Here is a 14,686-nt window from a genome sequence, read left to right on the forward strand (position 1 = left end):
CAAAAACCAGTCCACAGTCTTCCTATTCTTCCAAGGCCGGGAGAACCACTAATCTACTTTTTGTCTCTAGAGAGTGGCCTGGTCTAGATATTTCAAATAAGTAGAATCATACAATATGTGTGTGTTTGGCTTAATTCACTTAGTATAATGGTTTCAGGTTCATCCGTTTTATAGCATGTGTCAGTATTTCATTCCTTTTTATAGCCAAATAATATTCCATTATATAGATATACCACATTTTACTTATCCATTCATCAGTTGATGAACATTTGGGTTGTTTCCACTTTTTGGCTATTGTGGATAATTTTGATATGAACATTCATGTACAGATTTTTGCATGGACATATATTTTCATTTTTCTTGAGTAGATACCTAAGAGTGGATATCCTGGATCAAGTGATAACTCTGTGTTCAACATTTTGAGGAACTTCCAGACTGTTTTCCACAGTGGCTGCTCTATTTTATATTGCCATCAGCAATGTGTGAGGGTTCTGATTTCTCCACATCCTTTCCAACACTTGTTATTATCTGACTTTTTGATTATAGCCATCCTAGTGGGTGTAAAGTGTTATCTCTTTGTGGTTTGAATTTGCAGTTCTCTAATGACTGATAATATTGAGCATCTTTTCATTTGCTTATTGGGCATTTGTATATCTACTTTGGAGAAATATGTATTCAGATCCTTTGCCCATTTTTTTTTTTTCTTTTTTTTGTAAGGGAGGTTGGCCGTGAGCTAACATCCATTGCCAATCCTCCTCTTTTTGCTGAGAAAGATTGGCCCTGGGCTAACATCCGTGCCCATCTTTCTCTATTTTGTATATGGCGGCATCCCACCACAGCACGGCTTGATGAGTGGTGCCTAGGTCCATGCCCAGGATCCAAACTTGTGAACCTTGGGCCGCCAAAGTGGAGTGCATGAACTTAACTGCTATGCTGCCGCTTTGCCCATTTTTTTAATTGGGTTACTTTTCTTTGTATCATTGAGTTGTAGAAATTCTTTATATATTCTAGATACATATCCCTTGTCAGATATATGATTTGCAAATATTTTCTCCCATTCTGTGGGTTGTCTTTTCACTTGCTTATGTCCTTTGATACACAAAACTTTTTAATTTTGATGAAGTCCAGTATATCTATTTTTTCTTTGATTGCTCCTGCTTTTGGTGTCATATCTACAAATCCATTGCCAAGCCCAAGGTTGTAAAGATTTATCCCTATATTTTCTTTTAAGAGTTTCATTGTTTTTGCTCCTACATTTAGGTCTCTGACCCACTATGAGTTAGTTTTTGTGTATGGTGTGAGGTAGGGGTCAAACTCCATTCTTTTGCATGTGGAAATTCAGTAGTACCAGCATCATTTGTTGAAGAGACTATTCTTTCCCCATTAAATTGTCTTGGCACCCTTGTCAATCAATTGACCATAGATATATAGGTTTATTTCTGAAGTCCCAATTCTTTTGTACTACTCTCTGTGCTTGGTCTTCTCTTGTCCTATATCATTAATTAGCTATTTGATTTGTATCTATCTTAAATACTAGAGGGACTCAATCTTTAGTTGCTGAAAAAAATTCATGGTAAAAATTTAAAACACAGAAGTGCCAAAAGTGAGAGTCCTGCCCCCACTGCCCCCATGCCCACTTGCAGGACATAACCATTGTGAATGTTTCCTATGTAGCCTTGTAGACTTTCACCTCTGAACAGATACGTGTATTTGTTTATATGCATATATGTGAAAATTCAAAGGCACGTTGTGAATGTTCATGTGTGTATAGTGACATATTTGTATGTCTGCATTTTTATAATTCTTTATCTCTTTTTACAAAATTGAGATATACAAAGTGTTCTATGACTTTAAAAAATCAGTAGTATACCCCATACATTCTCCCATGACAGTTTTACGTGTCTTACCTCATTCTTGCTTAATGGTTCCATAATATTTCATAGAAGGAGTGCACTGTCATTTCTTTAACCAGTTCCCTACTGTTGCATATTTATGTTGTTTCCTTTGTTTTTTGCTATTCCAATGCTGCTGTGTACATGTGGGAGCACTTTCTCAGCTGGAGACCTGGAAGTGGAGTTGCTGATCCTGGGTTTTGTCTTAAAGTCATTTTTACGTTTTCCCCTCAACTGTGCTTTATGGTGCCTTGCACATATGAGGCACTTAATCAGTATTTACTGAAGTGAACTCTTAAGGGTTTTCATCCTGGATTTATCCCTAGCTTGCTATTTCATTTCAGTAAACTGTGTTATGACACCCTCATGCCTATTTCACTTCCTCTAAAGTGAAGGGAGTTTTGGTTATTCAGTCTTCATTAGGGAGAACTGAGGTGAAAAGAGACGGTCAGTGTGGTGATTGTTATGTGTGTGGCATGGGGAGTATGTGAAGGTGAATAAGAGGAAGCCCCAGCGCTCAAGGTATTCACACACCATTAGGGTGAGGCAGGTAGGATGTGTGGTACTTTCCTAAGAGGCACACATGTGTTATAATGTGGGTGTCAAGGAAGGGAGAAATGATACTTAACTTGGGTGCTATCAGGGAAGATCCCCCTGGGGGAGGGGACACTGAGATGCCCTTAAAGGAAGCGTAAGATTTGGACAGGTGGACATGTCCCAGGGCTGGGGTTGCTGCTTGTGGTTCTCAGCAGAGGAGCAGCATAATGGATTCAGAGGAGGTGAGGAAAGTGAGAACTCAGGTTCCACTGTGTGCAGGGTGTATGCAGGTGGCAGTAGGAGGTGAAGCTGGAAAGCCAGCAGGGGACATGCTGTGGTGGCCTGGAAAACCACGAGAGGTTTTTGAGTAGAATTATATTATTGGAGCTGGTCTTGAGGCAGCGATGTGTACAGTTGATCTGGGTTGTGGATAAAGGGGAGTCTTCATTTCCAGAGGTTTCTGTGATATAACTTTTTTCCTGTCCCTCTTTTTCCATCCCTCAATTCTTCTCTTAGCTATCTGAAAATGTGGTTAACCGAATGAAGGATTCCAGCCAGCCTTCCAAAGTGGGGCAGCCAACTCCACCTTCTACATCTGGCACCTCTAAAGGCCAGGAGAAAGGTATGGCAGGATGCAGCAATTCTGTGGAGAGTGGGAGCAGAGTGAAAGCAATGACGAACGACGTTCCTGTCAGCATATTTGACAGCTAATGTGGCTGCTGTTTGTTTCCGGGTGATGTAAGCAACTCCTTTCTGATGAGTGCTTTCCAGGAGAGTGGCTTCCTGTTGATGATGGATGCTGTCTGGTACAGTGAAAGCAGCGCGGTAGTCGGAGCTGCTGTGCCTGGGGCCAGGCTGTCTTCCCTCACTATTTCAGTGTCTCTATATGTAAAAATGAGGCAAAAGGGCTTGGTTTGACACCTCAGGGAAGAAGTTGCTTTTAAGGATCCACAAGAGAAGTGTAACCGTTACTGTTTGGTATGGTCCAAAGAATGATAGGGATTTAGGTGAGTTGGGTCCAATTAGTGGGAATTGAATCAATGACTTTGGTGTCAACCTCAGCAGCTCTAACTTAGTTGTCACATCAAGTGGTCCTGGCGTGGCTCCTGGGACGGTTCACCTTGGGCTTCTGGGATGGCTCGCCACCCTGCACCTCCTGGGAGTTCCTCTTGCTGCACCCAAGCTGGGCTCGAAGCTGATTTGTTCCCTACTCTATTGTGCCCATCACAAATGAAGAAATTTGTGCTTTTCTCTAAATAACTACTTTCGGCAAACACAAAGGAACAAACAAGTTTAAGAAAGGAGGATGTAAGGTCCAAAAATGTTAAGATATTACAAACTAAAAAGTCCTTGGGGCAACTGCTGTTCTACTCAGTAAATAACTTGTTTATGAGAATCTAGGTCTTATCTGTCATCTGTAACTTGATATATATTTTTTCATTGATTGACTGGAGGAGCCATGGCACTGCGGAGGATAAACTCTGTCTTGCAGTAGATAATGTTCACCGTATCGTTTATCTCGTGTGGGGCCTCCCATTAGAGTTTTCTTTTATATTAATCTTCCCCGTTAGGTTATAAGATTGTAGAAGGCGGGAGCTATATCCTGTCTACTCAGCACTTACTGAATGTTAACCAAGGATCAGGATGTGTGCCTCATGCTGGGACACAGTGATAGGTAGACAAGGACACCTCTCTTATGGCACGCACAGCTTTAGTCAAGGAGCTAGATGTGTAACCCTGTAGGTTACATCTGACGTGGGATGATGCAACACTAGAAGCATGTCCAAGGGCCAGGGTAGCACAGAGGAGAGAGTGACTCATTATATTAGGGAGGGGCTTCAAGGGAGATGATGTTTGAACTGGATTTTGAAAGATAGAGCGGTGGTAGATGGGCAGTTCAGACATGGTGAACAACTTGAGTAGAGGCCCCGAGGCGTGGCACAACCTGGCCTGTTTGGGGACCTAGAAGTGGTTTGCTATCTCTGGAGTACGAAGTACAAGGAAAGGGGAGATGTTGGGGTGGTGCTCAGGGGCCATGTCATGAAGGCCTCCACACAGTGGCTGGAGAGCTCCAGCTTCATCCTCATGGCCAGGGTTGCTGGCCAGGCCTTCTAACGCCTGTCCCGCTGTATTGTCCGCCTCAGGGCTTCCTGAGTATCGGAGCGTTAGATCCATCAGTACCTGGATCTGGACCCACCCTGAGATCTTTTTGAGTATCTAGCAGTGAAGGGGCTGAGTGAGATTCTTGAAACTCAAATCAGACGCCCTCATGTTTTATCAAAAGGGCTAGCTGCCCATGATATCTCTAGCCCACTGATGAGACGGGTCGAAAAGGGGTCTAATTTAACCCAGTGCACTTTAATAAACTGGATTAACTGGTAAGAGGGAGAAGGTGATGAAAAAAGCAAAAATTGCCAAAATATATCATGCGCATGTCAGTTTCAGCTTTGGAAGATAAAAGAAGCATTTGTTTCAGTTCAGGTAAGTTTTAGCAGTTTAAGAAGCAAGAACAGTGGTTCATTTGTCATTTGGTTTTAGTTATAACAAAATATTTTGCTGTTTAAATGATGAGTGTGAGTTTTGAGTTTCCAAATGCTGAAGAATAGTCAGCATAAGTGGACTATCTTGAAGTTGACTAATTTTAAGATATTTTTACTTTTAAAATCAGAATTTGCTTTTATTTTAGTGATGGAACAAGATTAGAAAAGGTAGATAAAATTAAATCCTTACGTCACACCATACCTCAAAATAAATGTCAGAGGAAATAAAAGATTTAAATGTAAGAATTGAAGTCATAAAAGTACAATAGCAGCACATAAAGGTGCAATAACATAGAAGTACAATAAGTAGACTTTCTAAGGAGTACATCAAGTGAAGAAACCCTAAGTTAAGAAAAAAAGTGGGAAATGTAACTATAAGAAATTAGAGGAAAATTTAGAAAAAATAAACGCAGAACGAATGATAAACCAGGGAGATAGGACGACAAAGTGTGAGTAGTCTTAGCATATAAAGAGTTAGGGCTCTCTGACCACTCAGGAGAGGTGTCTGGACATCAGAAACCTGGGTGGAGACTCTCCGCTTCACTAGTAATGAAGACACGTGCTAAATCCTGAGCGTTTCCAAGGGGGCAGGGACATGGCTCAGACGTGGAAGGTGGGAGTGTGGATCCGTGCCCAATTCTCTGCAATGAGTAGATGTATTATCTTTGCAATTATAAGAAAGGAAAATTGTGTAAAAGGCAAAAATCAATACGATAAATTATATCTCAATAAAGTTGTTGTAAGTCAAGAACTAAGAACAGGGAGCATTAATGTCAAAATAGGAACTGGGCACAGTATACTATTTTCATTCCCAGTTGAGAACCTGGTGTGTTACTAAGGAGCATGCAGGTGTGCCCTCCTCACAGGCTGGGCACCACTGCTCATCCTTCTGTGAGAGGTACTCTGGAAGGTGTGAATCATAGGATGATTACTTTTGGAAGTGCCTCCCTGAGGGTTGAGTGCTCCAGTCTCTGAGTTCAGCATGCTCTAAAAGGTCTTGGGAGTAGAATAGCAAATCCTCACATATTCTTTCACAAAGCTTGGCTCTTTTGTAGTATTTTGTGCAGTCCTAGTTCTAAATCTGCTGCTTTAGAAACCTATGTTGAGAGTGTAGGACATTTGGCCAAGGCCACAGAAAAGTTGAGCTTGTCTGAAAGATGGTTGGGGAAGGGTGAAGGCTGAGGGGAGATGGAGTAACAAAACTTTCAGTATCACCAAGTGGTGGAGAGAGTAGAGTGAATTGGATTGGCTCAGAGATCCCTAAGTTCATGGCAGTCAAAAGGTAGCCCTACTGTAACAACTTAAAGAGCCCAATGATACTAGAGGTGATGCAGGTTAAATGATATGTAAATATCATTAATATGGCGTGTTTGCCACATTCAGGGTTAGAAATCTGTAGAATGGGATACTAAGGGTAACAAGGTTTAAGGAGCCTACTCTGTCCTCCCCTCTGCCATGCCAAAACCGAGACCCTGGAGGCTGTCCTTTCAGCATGAAGCAGAGCAGTTGTTTCCTCAGCCATCCCTGGCCTGTGTTTAGGAGATGACCCTGATTCCAAGTAACTGTGGAGTGAGGAGGGATGGACTTGCACATTGCTCTCAAGCGGCTGTGCCAGCTGCCAGCCGAGCACAGTCAGCAGCCCTGGTGCAGAATGAGAGAGCAGAGCAGCCTTCCGGCAATCGTGCTCTGGAGCAGCCGCATCAGGATGTGTTCTGTGTCTGTCTATGGGGCACAGCGGTCCATGGGTGCACTCCTGAGCCCCCTTCCTGGATGCCCACCATGACTTCATTGATCCTGAGGTGTTGCTGACAGGCCTTTCCTTCTCGTCCCTTTGCAGCCTCCAGACTGCCCAGGTCGGAGTACAGTGGTGGCCGGCAGCCCTCGGGGGCAGAGGAGGATCTCCTCAAGAGGTAAGCCCCAGTGCCCCATCACCTCTGGCTCCGTGCTTCCTCACCGTGTCCCTCTCCCTGCCCGGAGGCCCGAGGGTTTGTCTCATGTATTGTGTGGTGGTGGAGTACAACCCTATTGTATAGGTGGCCATGGTCCTAGTGTAAAGAAGAAGAAGCACCGAAAGGGGCATGGGGGAGTTGATTGCTAATGTTCTTAAAAGTTCACTTTAAAAAGTTAGGACCAGGGCTGGTGCTGTAGGCGTAGGGGTTAAGTTTGCGTGTTCCGCTTCGGCGGTCTGGGTTCATGAGTTAGGATCCTGGGCGTGGACCTATGCGCATGGCTTATCAAGCCGTGCTGTGGCGGCATCCCATATGAAGTAGAGGAAGATGGACACGGTTGTTAGCCCAGGGCCAGTCTTCCTCAGCAGAAAGAGGAGGATTGGCAACAGATGTTAGCTCAGGGCTAATCTTCCTCACACACACACAGAAAAGCTAGGACTAAATAGCTGCGTGGTTGGACCTTCTGTGCCTGTGCGTGCACGCAGGCATATTTTCAGAAGAAGAAAAAGGAACCCTCACAATTCTGACTGTAGTTGCCTAGATGGGCTGGCTCCAGGATGTTGGTGACTTCCCATCAGCACAGGTCACAACCCCCAAGAGCTGGCCACACCTCTGAACTGGGACCTGCTTCCCCTCCCCTGAGGCTGTGGAACAGTGGCTAAGGCACAGAGGCCCTCAGAGTGCAGGTTTGCATCCTGATTCCGTGACTTACTAGTTACGTGACCCTGGAAAATCACTGCATCTCTCTAGGCCTCTGAGAAGGGCGTATCTGGAGTACCTCTGTCCTTAACTGTCGTGATTAAACATGTTAATGCACATAAAGCACTTAAGCACCGTGCCTGGCACACAGAGTTCTCGGTGAATGCTGCCTGTAGTTGTTACTGATCAACTTCTTAACACCCTTGAGGACGTTGGCCTCTGTAACAAAGGACCCGGTAAGTTAGCTCAGGGGCCCTGTGTCGGCACCGGCACCGTTAGATTGCTTCCTTCAGGAGATCAGCCATGCTGGGTCTGTTCCATTGTCATGGATTAAGACCCACATTCTAAGAAATGCCCCTCCCTAATCCTAGGAGGCCTCTCCAAAAATAGCTAACTAAAATAACTAAGCTAACTTTTTTGTACTTTTAAACATTTAAAAAATATTCAAGTAATATATGCTAATGAAAGACTTAGGAAATATATCAAATGAAAAAAATCACCCATAGATTCCTCATCTCAAGATAATCCGTTAATATTTTGGAGTATTTCTTTCAAAGGTCTTCTTTCCCCTAGTTTAGGATTATTTTTTCAAAGTCATATATAATTTTATATGTTGCTATTTTCACTTATCTTATAATTATTTTCCATTTTATTACACCTGCTTTATAAACATTTTTATTGCTAAAAGTATTGTTTTTTGGTTCTCAATTTTTAGGTTCAACCTATAAACAAATGTAAGACTGTTGTCCAGTGACGATGTAATGTACCATCGCTTGATTGTATCATATGTCCTTTAACTTGACCTTGTTGTTGGACATTTAAGTTTTTTGCATTTTTTACACTATAGTAAATAATACTTCTAAGAGCATCTTAGTACTAATAACTTCTTTCTCTCTTTAGGATTATTTTACCAGGCAGAATGCCCAGAGATAGGTCAAACGGTAGAAACACATTCAGGATGAAGAGTTAAATGTTCAAAACCAAGGGCTGCTGCTATCTAAAACCTTCAAGCTCTCATGTGGAAGTAGGGGAGGGGGGCTCTCCATGCTGCCTACACACTTTGAAGGACTGGCTAACACGGGATTGAACCCCTGCCCTGAGAATCTCTCATTTGGCGTGTGGCTGTCTGATTCCTCACCTTGTGGTCAGGGCTCCTTTTGTTCCTAATCGTATTGTCCTGGCTGAGAAAGTGTCACTGTATCCTCTTGCCTTGGGGAGTGTCACTGATGCCTGACCCTTTCTGGCTGGCCTCAGAGTTCCACTGGCCCACAGATCCCAGTCCCCGGCCAGCTGAAGTGAGTGCACATACCTTTTCTTGGCTACCTTCTGCCAGTCATGCCGTCTGCATCTGCTTCTCCTCATCTCTCTTCTGGCACAGGTATAAACAGGAGCAGGCCACAGTCCAGGACGAGCTGTTCCAGGTGGTCACGAGGGAGAGAGAGGCAGCCACGCAGCACCAGCGTGTGTCCCTGCAGGGTGGGGAGGGCAGCATTGACCAGGAGAAGTGGAAGTCAGCCCAGCTGGTGAGTGCAGATCTTCCTGAGCTGGCCTTTTGTGCTGAGCAGCACTGGGAAGCAGAGGTCTGGCCCTGGCACCTGATGTATCTGAAGCCTGGGCTCCGCCTCACCTCTGTGGAAGGGGTGTCTTTCTAGCGACCAGCACCTTGAGTTCTTGTAGCCCTGGCTCTGTCACGGCTTTACTTTGCTGCCTCTGACCTGTGTTTTCAGTCTCTGGGGCCTCAGGTTTATAGGATAAGGGTTGGATCATTCAGCGGTCTGGTCCCACTCTGAAACTTCGCAGTTGTAAGTGCTGTGGTGGTATGTGTGCCAGGAGGCTGTGAAGGGATAGGACTGGGGGCTTGGGGCCATGCAATAAGTGAGATAGAGAGCATAATTTTTAGTGAGGCAGCCTGGGTGCAAATCCTAGCTCCCTACTTACTGGCTTGGGCTCATCCTCCCGTGCCTGTGAGCCTTGGTCAAAGATCATGATGGTTACACATAGGATTGCCCAGGGGATTAGAGGAGACAATAACTGTCCAGGGTTTAGCATGTGCCTAGCATTGTGCAAGTGTGCTATTATTGCTGTTATTGTTATTAGTACATTTAATTGATGGGAGGCTGTTGGGACTCTTTCTGCTGTAAGTGAAGGCTTTAGTTCACAATAGAGAAATCAAGAAGAGCCCCAGGGTTGACTAATTCAGTGGCTCACTGGCTCACTGGCGTCATCATGGACCAGGTTCTTCTCCTCCTTCCGCTCTGCCATCCTCAGCGTGCCTGGGCGTCCTCAGGCCATCTGTCCCCACAGTTAAACAATGGCTGCTACCGCCCCCCAGGACTCATACAGACAGGATAACACTCAGCAGAAGAAGAGAGGCTGTGTTGGCTCTGTCGGCAAGGAGAACTTTCCTGGAAGCCCCTGGCGAAGTCTTCTTATATCACACTGGCCTGGATCGCACCAGGTGCCCGTGGCTAAGCCAGGCCTCGGCAGAGAGAACAGGGAGGGCTCCGCTGACTGGAGCTAGGGCTCTTTTCTAGTCACAGCTTGGGGGAGAGGTGGGCATCTGGACAGAATTAGGACTGACGGGAAGTAATAATTCTCCCAATTCCAGTATGTGGGGCTTTTACCCCACACATCTAAGGAATTCTCCGACACTAGCTGAGTGTCCTACAATTCAACTCAATTCTGACACTGTCTACCCAGAGATAGCCTCAGATTCCACAGGTTAAGGGCTTGGTCCTACAAGACGGCCCTCTACCCCCCACCACCCTCCTACTTGAGACACCAATTGAAGTCCAGTGCTTCTGACCAACTGGCTGTAAATCAGAGGTTCCCACGACCCCCTGCTTGGGTTCGATTAATTTGCTAGAGCGGCTCATAAAACTCAGAGAAACATTTTACTCACTAGATTACCAGTTTATTATAAAAGGAGATAACTCAGAACAGCCAGATGGAAGAAATACATGGGCAAGGTATGGGGAAAGGACGTGGAACTTCCATGCTTTCTAAGTGCAGCCACTCTCCCAGCACCTCCATGTGTTCACCAACCTGGAAGCTCTTGGAACCCCATCCTTTTGGGTTTTTGTGGAGGCTTCATTACATAGGCATAATTGATTAACTCATGGGCCATTGGCAATTGATCCAACTTCCAGCCTCTCTCCCCTCGGAGATGGGGGATGGGACTGAAAGTTCCAACCCTCTAATCACATGGTTGACTCCACTGGCAACAAGCCCCCACCCTTAGGTGCTTTCCAAAAGTCACCTTATTAGCATAACAAAAAACACCTTTATCTCTCTCATCACTTAGGAAATTCCAAGGGTTTTAGGAGCTCTCTGCCAGAAACAGACAGGGAGGGATGAAGACCAAATATTTAGTTCCTAATATAAACCGTATCATGGCAAGGAAGGTGTGGGGGAGGGACAGATGGCTGTAGCAGCATCTGATATATGCTTCAAAGACCATGGGCTGGGAGACCAGGAGCAGCCCTGCCCTGCTTCAGGTGGGTGGCCTGGTGCACGCTGTGCTCCCCGGAAGGAAGTTGGAGAGATGTGAGATCACCACTTGGAACTGTGCCCTCCCAGGAGGGGAAGGCTTCTGCACAGATGTTCAAAGCGTGCCATAGGCACAGAAATGCTGGTTGAACTAGACCCTCTGGGAAATATGAACAATGTAGGATCCTTGCCCTTGGGAAATTTTCAGTTTAGTGGAGAAGACAGACTTAAACCAACAACTTTGTAAAGGCCAAATCGGTTACAGTAAGTATGAAATGGAGGTAAAGATAATATGTGTGGGAATGCAAAGGCAGTGGTGTCAACCGCTGGTGACAGAGATGCATTTGACCTCAGCCTTGAGCAATGTGAGCCCCCAGGCCAAGGGAGCAGCTGGGCTGAGCCAGGCAGGTATCAAGGAGGTGATGGGACACAGTGAGAGAAGAGGTGAGCAAGATGTGAAGCCAGATTATAGAAGGTCTTGGACTCCTTGAGGAGTTAACCCACAAAGCATTCTACAGCAACTCTGAAGCCACGGAGGATTCCCAGAAGTTTGTGAGGATGGGAATGATGTGATCTGACGTGCGTTTTTAGAACCCTGTGGCATCCTGGTGAAGAATCAGTTGATGCAGAGAGAAACTGAGGTGAGCACACAGTTTTAGAGTCTCTTGCAGTTAGTCTCTGAGGGGCAGGTTGTCACTTCTCTGCAGCCTGACATCCAAGTCAAAAGGACCCTGGTCCTAGGGGTGAAGGCTTAATCAATACGGAATGAGGGAAAATAGTTGGCCACCTGGGACAGTCATGGAGCGTGGAAAATTGCAGCCTGTAGGTGTGGTATATCTTCATTGTCACCTGGAATGTGTTAATTACAGTGAAAGAGAAGTCACAGCTTCCCTTCTTCTACCTGTAGAGGAGAAGGCTGGGCCCCTCCTCTGGACTGTCCCTGGAGGAGGACCTTTACAAGTGAGAAGGAACTTAAATGACCTTCAGTGAAGGTGTGTGGGTTTTTTTTTAAAGGAAGGGTAACTTTAGAATAGAGAAGATACATCTTAATTTTTTCCCCCAAATCCCTGGATGGATAATGCCGTTCTCAACCAGTGTTCCTATGGAATAGTGAAGCAGATAACTTCTCTCATTTTGAGAGTGTCTGTTACCTACTTTTGTGGGTGTTCCCATTGTTTGACTGTTCAGCATCCATTTTTCCAGGCAGTTGGTGCCCCTGTTTCCTTTTGGGAACTTACCTGTTTCCTGTTGTGTGTCATCTTGGTGGGATTGCAATTCCAGTGCCCAACTTCCTCTATGGAAGCTACATCCCCTCTCTTCCCCTGCCATGGTACAGGCAGGGTCTGGCACAGGGCCCAAGGACAGCTGGTCAGATCCCCTCTCCGGGGACTTTCTATTTTGAATCAGTGAGGAGGCCAGGGTGGGATTATTCATTGCAGCTGAGGCCTGCTGATCAGGACAGTCATCCTGAGAGGTTGTTTTACTGTCTCCTACGCCTCTGGGGTGCCATTGGTTTCTGTCTGGTCCTCCTGCCCTTTTGAGGATTAGAGCATCTGCTGATAACCAGCTGTCAACTCTCTTTTGCTTAAGTTAGCTGAAGTTGGTTTCTGTTGCTTGGTGCTAAGCACATGCAAAGAGACGTACAAGCTTGGTTTTGAAGGCTTACAGTCACATTCAGTACTCAATGAGAAAAGAAGAGAAGGGAAGCTCGTACCAGGCCCTGTTCTGTAAGTCAACAGGCATGTGAGGCACTCACCCAGGTGCTGAGTGATGCTATAGCTGTTACTTCCGTTTGGGTTGGTGTGATTGGCAGGTGCTTTTAGGGAAGTTAATTTCTAAACTGTACTGTGGAGGATTTAAATAAGAGGAGAAGGCTGGAAATAAGAACCTGAGCAGAAGCATAGAGAATTTTCTTTTCTCAACTGAGTGTTCCACATGCAAGGATTGAAGGAGCCTGCTGGATAGAGCACATAAGGCCCTGGTGTTTGGATCACAGCACATCCTCCTAGGCATGGGGCCAGGCTGGACCCCGAGGCAGACCTGGCACAGTCGCTGGCCAAATGAGCTGGCTGCCTACTTCTCCCTGGTGCCTTCTTTGATCAGTGCCTCGAGCCCCGCACCCTTGAGCCTGTAGCCTTGTCTAGAGGATTTCCTTTCAAGTGTGCTGAGTGCAGTTTGACATTTAATGTGCTCTTCTGCCCTGTCTCTTTGCTTCTGACTTTTACATTATTGATTTTTTAATCCTCTTATGAGGGAATGATTCAGCTCATTATTGGGAAAAGTTCATAAAACTAATGACAAGGAAAGGTAATAATTTTTATAACCTACTTCTGATGACAAAAGTGTTACCATTCTCCATCTAGTGCAGCAGCGATGAACTGTTTTTGAGTATGTTTATGCATGTTTCCTGTCACTTGCAGACTGGTATAGCCCCAGTTATAATTGGGGCGAAGGCCCTGGGTGTCAATGGAGCCTATGTGAGGTGTGCTTTCCTCTGAATGGGGGGAGGAAGTTTGGAGTCCACATCAAACATTCTAGAGAGAAATAAGAAAGAACAGAGAGGTTTCTAGGGCTTAGTCTTCTGATGGGCAGAGCTTTAAAAATCCAGTGGGTAGAGTAATAAAGGCCTGGCAGAAGCTTTACTTTGGGGGAGAATGAGACCTTGCCTGTTGGATTCCTGACACATATTATTAGGTATATGAGATTGCACTACACCTGATAGAAAGTAAAAACTTTCATTTCTTTTCTTTTTTGGTGAGGAATTCTTTTATTATTTTATATATGTATTCTCTGTATGCCTGTTATGTGTTAGGTACTGGATTAGTTTCTTGATAAATGGAAATAAATAAGATACAGCGCCTGTCCTTGAGAAGATCTGTTCATTAGGAGAGTTAAATGTTCTCAGAAGTGACCATACAGTGTTACAGTATCATATCAGAGGGACAGGAAGGTACTAGAGGAGGAAGGAGGGGGCAAAAATGGCCTCTTCTTGGTAGGGTGGGAAAGTCTTCTAAGAGTAGGTGACATGTGAGCTGGATCTGGAAGACTGAAGAGAATTTTGCCAGGTGGAGAAGCGTGAGAAAGAGTGTTGCAGATGAAGGACACTGCAGGAGCAAAGGCCGAGGCTGGGAGGACACAAGCCATTTGGCTGGCACCTAGGGGAGCGGCAGGTGTGGCCGGCAGGAGAGGTCAGTTTAGGTGTGGGCCTGGAATGAAATTCTGGAAGTCTGATGGAGACCTTTGGAGGAAGGTTTTCTTTTCTTTTTTTTTTGTGAGGAAGATCAGCCCTGAGCTAACATCTATGCCAATCCTCCTCTGTTTGCTGAGGAAGGCCGGCCCTGAGCTAACATCTATCGCCAATCCTCCTCTTTTTTTTCCCCTTTTTCTCCCTGAAGCCCCAGTAGATAGTTGTATGTCATAGTTGCACATCCTTCTAGTTGCTGTATGTGGGACACAGCCTCAGCATGGCTGGACAAGTGGTGCGTCGGTGCGTGCCCAGGATCCGAACCCAGGCTGCCAGTAGTGGAGCGTGCGCACTTAACTGCTAAGCCATGGGGCCGGCCCCCTCTTTTCTTAATCC

The 14,686-nt window shown here is 45.4% G+C and overlaps 1 protein-coding gene across 3 annotated transcripts in view; it reads left to right on the plus strand.

Annotated features, from left to right (window-relative positions):
* The window catches only part of CHCHD6 (coiled-coil-helix-coiled-coil-helix domain containing 6), a 268,755-nt gene that overhangs the window by 17,332 nt on the left and 236,737 nt on the right, over positions 1–14,686 (plus strand). For 2 of the 3 annotated variants that reach the window (XM_058566791.1, XM_058566804.1), the window contains exons 2-4: positions 2,946–3,051; positions 6,807–6,879; positions 8,996–9,140. In XM_058566791.1, coding sequence (XP_058422774.1) covers positions 2,946–3,051; positions 6,807–6,879; positions 8,996–9,140 — 324 coding nt within the window. The remainder of the gene's footprint in view (positions 1–2,945; positions 3,052–6,806; positions 6,880–8,995; positions 9,141–14,686) is intronic. The other variant, XM_058566801.1, reaches the window with a different exon arrangement.

The sequence above is a fragment of the Diceros bicornis genome, chromosome 2 (genome assembly GCF_020826845.1).
Source record: "Diceros bicornis minor isolate mBicDic1 chromosome 2, mDicBic1.mat.cur, whole genome shotgun sequence".
NCBI lineage: Eukaryota > Metazoa > Chordata > Mammalia > Perissodactyla > Rhinocerotidae > Diceros > Diceros bicornis.